Source organism: Melopsittacus undulatus, chromosome 3 (genome assembly GCF_012275295.1).
Source record: "Melopsittacus undulatus isolate bMelUnd1 chromosome 3, bMelUnd1.mat.Z, whole genome shotgun sequence".
Taxonomy (NCBI): domain Eukaryota; kingdom Metazoa; phylum Chordata; class Aves; order Psittaciformes; family Psittaculidae; genus Melopsittacus; species Melopsittacus undulatus.
Genome location: NC_047529.1, coordinates 91,901,738 through 91,911,245, shown reverse-complemented (window position 1 = coordinate 91,911,245; position 9,508 = coordinate 91,901,738). Strand labels below are relative to the sequence as shown.

General features: G+C 35.7%; 1 protein-coding gene across 1 annotated transcript in view; it reads right to left on the bottom strand.

Moving 5' to 3' along the window:
- Positions 1-437: 437 nt before the first annotated feature.
- Positions 438-9,508, bottom strand: part of RYR2 (ryanodine receptor 2) — a 363,651-nt gene continuing 354,580 nt past the window's right edge. Inside the window, exons 102-107 of the mRNA XM_034060766.1 lie at positions 8,814-8,948; positions 7,209-7,365; positions 5,200-5,264; positions 3,833-3,933; positions 2,318-2,369; positions 438-533 (exon numbers count right to left, since the gene is read on the bottom strand). Of these exons, the coding sequence (XP_033916657.1) occupies positions 438-533; positions 2,318-2,369; positions 3,833-3,933; positions 5,200-5,264; positions 7,209-7,365; positions 8,814-8,948 (606 nt within the window). The remainder of the gene's footprint in view (positions 534-2,317; positions 2,370-3,832; positions 3,934-5,199; positions 5,265-7,208; positions 7,366-8,813; positions 8,949-9,508) is intronic.

The window sequence follows — 9,508 nt, the reverse complement described above, 5'->3', positions numbered from 1 at the left end:
ACTTAAGTGTCCACAACAATCTTTTACAGTGCTCAGTGAACTACATATAGTTCCTTCCAGGATGATGAAATAAACAGGTTTAATGAGTGTTGCTACCATGTCACCCCATGTGCGATCTTATCAACAAGGGCATCATCTGGCAGTTTCAGAAATAAGCTGTCAAGTCTTTTCCTATGCGTGCATGTTATGTATAGGGATATCTTTTGTGTGTGCAAGTGGTTGGTTTGTTTTCCAGAGTTGTTATTTTTCACTGTTCTTTAATCCAGTGTTCTCAAAGCAAATACACAAGAAAATAAAAGCGCAGTTGGATCATTAAAAACAGAGCTTTGGTGCTCCAAAAAGCACACAGCTTTGGGGATTTAAGAAATCTGTTAGACATTCCCAAAGGAGCTGGGAAATACATGGACAAATTTTCATCTGGAAATCCTCATCTCAGCTTAGTTGAGCTGGTCTTCATATTGTTTACGGAAGCAATCACCAGCAGGAAAAAATTCCCAGCAGCGTTCTTGGTACATTTTCCATACATAGGATTCCTGAAAGAAAAACAATTTAAATAATATAACTTGATTCAATAAACAAGCACCAACCATGACTTTTTCTCTTTTATTTATATACCGCTTCACTTTTTTGATTCCCTGCATCTGAGGTTGTTGTATATCATGCTACAAAATCACATTAACAATTTTGATTAATTAGAGTAGTTTCTTAATATTTGTTACCTAGAAAAAAAGCACTGAAGAAACACATAGAAAAGAACTAGGTAGATCAGTTCCTATTGCACACGCAGGAGCACTGAAAAGCTCAACCAAAGCTGGTCCTGAGACAAATACCAGGGTAAGTAGAATATTTTCTGTCATAGAAATTTGACTGAATTTTTGCGTTGGTCATTTCAAAACATGACTATACATTACATAAACTAAAATGGCCTTTAAAGATTTCTTAGAAGAGCAGTATTTTTCTGAATTAGTGGTGGCTTTTGGGGTTTTCGTTTTGTTTTATTATGATTTGTTCAGGTAAGCCTCTGTGTCTAGCAGACCAGAGAACGGTAAAGGATATATTAATTTATTTCCATTTTAATCACACCACTTAAATGTGCTTTTTATTATGCAAATTCCATAGGTGAAAGGATGTGTGTTATACAAGTTATAGCACCATAGAACCATCTAGCTTAGAAAAGACCTGTAACACCATTGAGTCCAGCCATAAACCTAACATTGCTAAATCCATCACTAAACTTTGTCCCTAGAATTTATTACATAAAATTACATAGCATAAATTACTCTCAATTTTCAAATTATCAGCTAACAGTCTCAAACCTGAACACTTAGTAGAAATTTGGCTTCAGTGAACATAGGACTGTATGCCAAGGTAAAAAAAAAAAAGCAAATAAAAAAAACTTTTTTAAAAATATCTCGTTAGTATGAAATTCTCAAATGACAAACAGATGTTCAAAAAATAGCAAAGCAAATACATAAAATCTCATACTGGACAAGGCTGAGAAGATATATACAAAGAAGATTACTATAATTTCCCAGTACACACATCAGAGTTCAGAAAGAATAAGCTACATAGATTTATAGCAAATCATCCCTCTACCCAAATCTGTAGGGCTACGTATATGATGCTCTTAAGGCTTCTTTTTTTTTTCTGATCTGCAACATAGGAATATCTGCTTAGTCAGTTGCAAAACTTCCACTAGAAAAAAAAAAACAAACCAACAGTAGTCTGTAAATTTGATACTTTTTTGTTTGTTTGTTTTTTACTGACTTTAAGTATACTTTAAGGAAGTTGGAGGAATCAGTAGAAGTTTGAAAGAACAACAGCAATGAAGAAACTTCCAGGTTTCTACCACTGGTTTCATTTTAAAAGTATACACAAGCTCTTTCATGTGGAGTTATCCATGAACGTAGACAAAGAAGAATATATATCAATATAGGACAATATAACAATATAGGACAAAGACTATTAAAAAAGAATAATCAGGAAGAAATTATGAGTGCTGCTTTCATAAGATGCTTAAATGTTCTGTATCACGTTGCTTTTGTTTATTGTCTGTATTTATATTTTGTGGAAGTAACGATTAAGGAATAAAAGGTCAGATAACAAAATAGGAACAAAAAATACTACAGAATTGATACTCAAACTAATATGAAGCAACCAAAGTCCTAAGAATTGTTTAGAAGAATGAGAATTAAGTTACATACCATATAGGGAGCTAATAATTAGAATACTCCTAGGTTTGCCGAGTCTGAATTATTTCATTTTGGAATCAGTCTTATTTAAAACCTGTTGACATTCATAGAGTTTATCAACCTACCTGTCCTGTATGCTCCGTTTCATCTTTGTTAATAAGATACATGAGAAAAAACCTACAAGCAAAGAAACAGTAATTATGAATACATTAGGCAACCCACAGAGGGATGGATATTTTTCGGATGTATGGCGATAACGCTGTTCATGAACTTACAAGTTTGAGAGTTCTATTTATGATAATATTCTCAGACATTAAATATACTTTCCTGACACTCTTGACATTCAATCACTGTTCAATGAATAGTATGCTAAAATGTGAAAGATTTGGTTTGGTTTGCTGTAAATTGCAACTGAGTTTAAAAAAAGATTTACTTAAACTTTTTAATTTAAAATTATAATAGACATTTTCTTGCCCAGAAGTACAACTTGGAAGCAGACAGAGAACAGTCACTGGAGCTTTGATTAAGAGATTTCTCTTATTGAAATTATAGGCTGGGGGTATTTTACTAGCGTATGCAACTCAAGATCAACATGGGCAGAAAAGAACTTATAATTTTAAAAATACACTCGTCTTGGGTTTTTGAGCTAACTGTCATACACTAGGTGATAATTTCAAACTTTCACTCATAGTAAACATTCTTTCAGAATATATGTAAAAATATAAACAAAATATGAACAAAAATGTCAAAAACATTTCCTTAAGATGATGCACATAGAATGTTATTGTATGTTAATTGTGCAGTGCTTTGTAAGCAGGAACAAAATCCCACATGATGGTGTTTTCAATGTATTTTGCTTGTACAACCTGTTTTTCAGGTGGAAGTTCTCTTTGGGGATGTTTCACTTTACATTAATCATTAATCTGTGCACATACAGTGATAGTTCATAAACATAAAAGTCACAATCCATCCATTGCTTCATGCTGACAGCACTATTACAGAAGTACTCTTTGTCACTGGATTTTCAAACGTATTTGACGGGAGAGAAACAGTATGATACACTGATTGTGGACCTGATAAGTGGCTTTATTTCCAGATTTAAAAGGACTAAGTTTAGTGGTCACTGATGATCTGCTTGTATTTTCCAGAGGTGGACCTGATGCCCTTGGTCTGATCCCTTCGCTCTCTAGCTTCTCATACCACTTCCTCTACTTCCCCATTTGTCCCAGGTTTTCTTTGTCAGCCTCAACACTCCACTCACAATATTTTGTCCAATGTAAGCTTTCCCTCTTTTGTCTTACTCCTTTGCTTGTGCATTATTCTCTCCATCAGTCTCTAGGCCAGGTCAAACTGTTCCTCTGCACCTTGCACAACACATTCACTTTTACAGCTCCACAGTAACATACTAAATTCCTGGTTTCTATCTAGCTCACACAAATCTGGTGTGTCACAACCAAGCTGGAAACAAGGTAAAGAAGTTTGTTCAATCCTCATTCCTATCCCCCCAGAATGATATATTCAGACAGCATGAGTGCACATTAAAGCCAAACAGTACTATTACTTATGGAAAAGAGCTAATCAGGTACTTTCAGAGTGCAAGGGTTATGACTTAGAGAGGAGTTCATTTTTACTGTACTCACAAATAATTGGCCAAGTTGTGCTCCTGTAGTGTGTGTGTTTCAAAGCCATGGGGCACTGTGTCAAAGTAGTCATTTCCTATTCCACAGATAAAGCACTTTGTCTAGAAGAAAGAATACAGAGCACTTCAACACTATATATAACCCTGTCCCCCTTTGAGAAAAGGCCAATAAAAATGTAACACATTTCTTGAAAATAGCAATGCATTAAGTGTAACATGTGCTGAACAAAAAAGCTTTTCCTTTAATGATTGGGACTATGTACCTTAGACAAAATACTTGAATAAAAGTTTAACTGCCATCAGAATAGCTTCTTTGCCAGCTGTAAGTGAACAATTATCACCGGAGAAAGAGTGGCATACAATGGTCAAAGCTCATTTTGATCTTTTTTTTCCTTTTAACACTGTAAATAGCACTTATTGTAACATCCAGCAATATTTACCTCAATGCCTGCTGTGCTTGTTCAGCTGAAACTGAATTCAGATTACAAAACATAGTAGGCTTGCAACACTTTCCTTAAGTGTTATAGGCATATTTAAACAACAGCATAGAAAACTACCAAGTACAGGATACTTTCAGACACAGATTAAAAGAACAGAAGTTACCTGAACAAAGAAACTGAGATCTGAGATGAAGTGTAACATGACAGTGTTGACACTGTCGCCTGAATTTCCAAATGACTTAGTAGCCACAAGCATGTAATTCATTATAATATACAAAAATGTACAAAGATTTTTCTTGTTTATAAAAATGAAGATGCAGAGATTAGTCTAAACTTTAAAAAGTCATGAGAAAAAAGGTGTTAATCTTTTGTGTGAATTTTTGTTAACTTATAAATGACAGCAAGAAACTGTCCGCATTTGATCTGGTGGTATTTAAAAAATCCATACTAGGAATGGGAAAACAGATCCAAAATACACTTAGAGCAGAGTAGCAGTTTAGACACCTTTGTTTATGTCCCTTGCAAAGAGACATACAAGACAGCACCTAGCATCTGTCAAAGCATAGCATACCTTTTTCACATGAGGCAGCATAGAGTGGTAAATGCCATTCAAAACCTGCATGGTAGCAGTTTTCTCTTCATAAAATTGTCTAAAAGGAATATCACTGGGTACTAAGAGAACTGCTTATGTAAGTTCTTATATTTTATTACGTACAAAAAAAGTCAATTAAAAAAAATCTCAGCTATTATGTCCATCTAATGAACTGAGATGTGACAGTAGAATCTCATCCAGGATATATGATATTTGACCATGTACAGAACTGTAATTTCCTCTTAATTTAAAATATTATCCACTAACGTTTTGATTGAAAACAGATATTCACGAAACCTGAAAATAGGGTATAGTTCACCAATCAAATGTTCCTACCTCCATGTCTTCCTTAACTTGTTCTTGCTGATCTCTTAATTCACCAAAAGCATCAATAATTAAACCTAGGGTTTAAGTTAAAATTATAGTTAATGTTCAAGAACAGAACTGTGACAAAGAATATTTGGAAATCCAGTGATACCTCTGACAAAGAACATTGAACAAGAATCTTGTACAAAAATTCTAAAAGCCAATATATACTCCAAAGACCAAAGTAACATGAGAAGAAAAATTAGCAAGTTAAAGGACATGGCTATCAGTAACATCACTGAGTCACAGAATGGTCAAGGTTGGGAAGGTCCTCTGGCAATCATCTAGTCCAATCTCCCTGCTAACACAGGTTCACCTAAGCAGGTTACACAGGATCACATCCAGGCAGATTCTTAATATCTCCAGAAAAAGAAACTCTACAACCTCTCTGGGCAGCCTGTTCCAGTGCTCTGTTATGCTGGAAGTAAAAAAATCTTTTTCCTCACATTCAGATGGAACTTCCTGCATTTCACTTTGTGTCCACTGCCCTTTATCTATCTGCCAGTCAGCTCGTTCTCACTTCACCTCCGTGTCCACTCACACTTCCTAACCTTACCTATAAGGATGTTATGGTAGACAGAGTCAAAACGCTTGCTGAAGTCAAGGTCGAAAACTTCCACTGATCTCCCCTCATCTACCCAGCCAATCGTTTGATCACAGAAGGTTATGAGATTGGTTAAGCAAGATTGGTGAATCCACTCTGACTACTCCTGATAACCTTCTTCTCCTTCACATCTTCACATGCTTAGAGAGAACATCCGAGATGTGCTGTTCCATCACCTTTCCAAGGATTGAGGTGAGATCAACCAGCCTGTAGTTTCTTGAGTCCTCCCTTCTTGCCCTTTCTGAAGGCTGGAGTGACACTGGCTTTTCTCCAGTCCTCAGGTACCTCTCCTGACTCTCCAAGATGATGGAGTGACTTAGCAATAACATCTGTCAGCTCCCTCAGGATTTGTGGGTGTATCCCACCAAGGTCCATGGGTTTGTGGGCATCAGGTTTGCCTAAATTATCTCTAACCTGGTGCTCCTCGACCAAGGGAAAGTCTTCCTTCCTCCAGACTTCATCTCTTGCCCTCAGGGTCTGGGATTCCTGATGGCTGGCCTTTGTAAAGACTGAAGCAAAGAAGGCACTCAGTAACTCCACCTTCTCTGTATTCTTTGTCACAGCCAGCAGTATCATTTGGAATTAGAAAATGGGACTTCTGTTTTATTTACAGTGCCAGAGATTCAGGGATTTATTACATGGCAGATGCAGAAAGGCCCGTAGCGCTGTGAATCCTCTCTATTATTGTCATGAAGTACAAGGTTCCACTGTCAGAGCTTTATGGAAGTAAGAGGTGATTTCAGGGAGATACAGAAAGAAGGAGATAAACCACCACAAGCTCTGTGGCTCAGATTCTAAGTTATTGTGATTCTCCCTTTTCTTACACCAATACAAAGGACTAACTCCACAGTCATTACTGATACAGCTGTGCTGTAAAACTGATGAATATCAGATGAGAATTATACTCAAAGGTTGACAGCTATGGCCTCTACTCTTCAGCCACTCACAAAATAAAGAAACAAACAGTATGAGATAGGCCACTTCAAACTATAAAAAATTCTGCACCCTCCCTAAGCACTTTAAAAAACTTCTTGCTTGAGTAAGAGTTATAAACAATTTACCACAAGCTCTGAGTCTTGCTGATTATTTACAGGAGGCTTTTAGAAAAGGCAATGAGAAGATAGAAACTGTAGTGATGCCAGTATTCTCACAGCAAAGAGCTTTTTTTAGCTTCCATTGATCCCATTAAAAGCCTGTTGATTTTACAGGGACTAGAAAGAAAAGAGTATGGATAAAAGCTGGATGGGTGTGATTTACTATATAAATCTGTGCTTAATGATCCTCGCTGGCTGAATCTTAGGTGTGCAATTACCATTGCACTAAGATCTTTGTACTGCAAAATAACACTTTCAGTCCATGGATTACAAACATATACCTTGAATAATTGCAAGCAGGATGACAATCACAAAGAAGAAGAAAGTGATGTCAAAGATAATTCGATATATTTCATATTCATCTCCTGCTGGATCCTCTATTTCATCACCAATGCCTCCACCAGCACGCACTCCAACATACATGTGAAACATGTAGCACTAGAAAACATAAAATAAAGGGATACAATGTTTGTCTGCTGCTAAAAGTAAAAATACCCATTGTTGCAAATTCAGAAATTGTTATAACTGGAATATTGTCTAGGAACTACACTATGTCAAGTACTTAAGTCATCTTTTTCTTCCCTTTGAGGTCATGTATATTTCTGAGGGAGGTGAAATGCTGCTGTACTGCATTGTTTCATTATGCAACAGGTCAGAAAGATCACAGACTACTTAAGACCAGCAGTAAACCATGATTCAGATACAATCACTTCAGTAATGTATGAGTAGGAAACGTCATTACCATCCCCCCCAAACCAATCAACCAAACAAAACCACAACCAAAAAACCCCAACCAAATGAAGAAAGAAAAAAAACCCCAAACAACCACAAAAAAAAAAACCAAACAAAAAACAACCCTACAACAAAAACCAAAACAGAACAAAAAAAAAAAAAATAACAAACCCAAAATCAGAGATTTGTGGAGAAGACAGGCTAGTTTGTAATGAAAAAAATCTGAGACTAATACTGTGAATCAATGATCTGATAAATGGTTTAATAGGTCTCTCAATATAGTTATGTGTGATGCTGGCAGTGCAAAATGTCCAGTTTATTGTGCTATAATTTAATAGAAAATTATGACACTATTGTCAGAGGTCAAGAGCAGGGGATTAGTTCCTTTTCTTTCAAGTAGCTTTGCAAACTACAGGTCCAAAGTTCTCACTCCCTATCAGAAAGTAGCAATGACAGTAACAGTAACTTTTAAATGGTGTCAGTTCTCTAGAGGAGTTCACTATTACATGATATATTGAAATAGATCTAACTTTGTTGTACAAGACTATCCTTTTAGAAGGACAGTAACAGTAACACATTTTAGAAATTCTTTGTGGTTTAACCTCTATCTACTATCCACAAATGCAAAGCCTGGCACTGGCTCAGCAAATACAAAACAAATTTTAGTGGTTCTGAGCACAGGAGAGATTTCAGTAACAGCACTGAAGTTGAAGATAACCATGGCAATTCTTGTTAAATGAAACAGATGGATTTCCAAGCTTAAGTAAACATTTCAGTACCTGAATTAATAATCAAAGTCCTTGCCTGTAACTGACCATCCTCCTAAATGGCCTGTAGAACCTCAAGATCCAGGAGTACTGTCTTTTAACTGACTTGGCTCAGCTTCACATATTTTATTTTTTTTTAAACTTTTTGAGAAACTACAGCAAAGAATACTATCACATATCTTCTATTCATTTATCGCTGTGTTTGCTTAACATACACAGGGCATATTCTAGTTGTTAGGGATTGTATTTGTATTTGTTCCTTTGTCTTCAATTATAGTCTTTCCTGTCAGTGGCTAATGACATGACTGTATGAATAGGAATTACAGGAAGATCAGGGCAAAAGCACAACAGTTCAAGAAAAAAATCAGAAAGCAAAATAAGACTTACTGTTAGCATATCATCACATTTCATGTCCGGCATATCACCATCTTCACTCTTGTTGTAGAACTTGCGGAAAAAATTGAATGCCACTACTGTATACAAGTATACTACTACTGCCAGTAATCCCACTGTTAGAACAAGCTGGAAAACAAAATTATAGAGTGGATATAACACCACCATAGCATAGAATTATGCTATACAATTTTCTTTGAGAGAAGGAAAGTATCAATAATTTATATGTACTAGCAGAAAGAAAACTTCACTTTTTATCTGTCTCGCATCTTTGTAACGTGGTAATAAATCTGCTTACTTTCATGCAAATGTGGATTTCACCTGTTTTATTTTAAAGGAAAACAGTGCTTTAGAAGCACAATTACAAAGACAAATATTGCAAAATCTAATGGATACATACACAGTCAAGAAATGCATTAGAATTATATAATCCCCACACAATCAGAAAAAAACATCCAAAGGTTTACTACCTAATAGTACTACTACTAATATTGCCTATTGTATAATTAAAATATTAATACTAAAAAAATTTTGTTTACATCTATAAAATCACATATAAAACTAATTATTCCTAATATTATAATATCTATCTCAGAGAAGCAGCAAGAAATGCCCCACTGCTCAACTGCAGCATCATTAAAATTTTGCCTTGAGCTTTAAGGAAAGCAGCTGGAAGTGAACTGCAATAT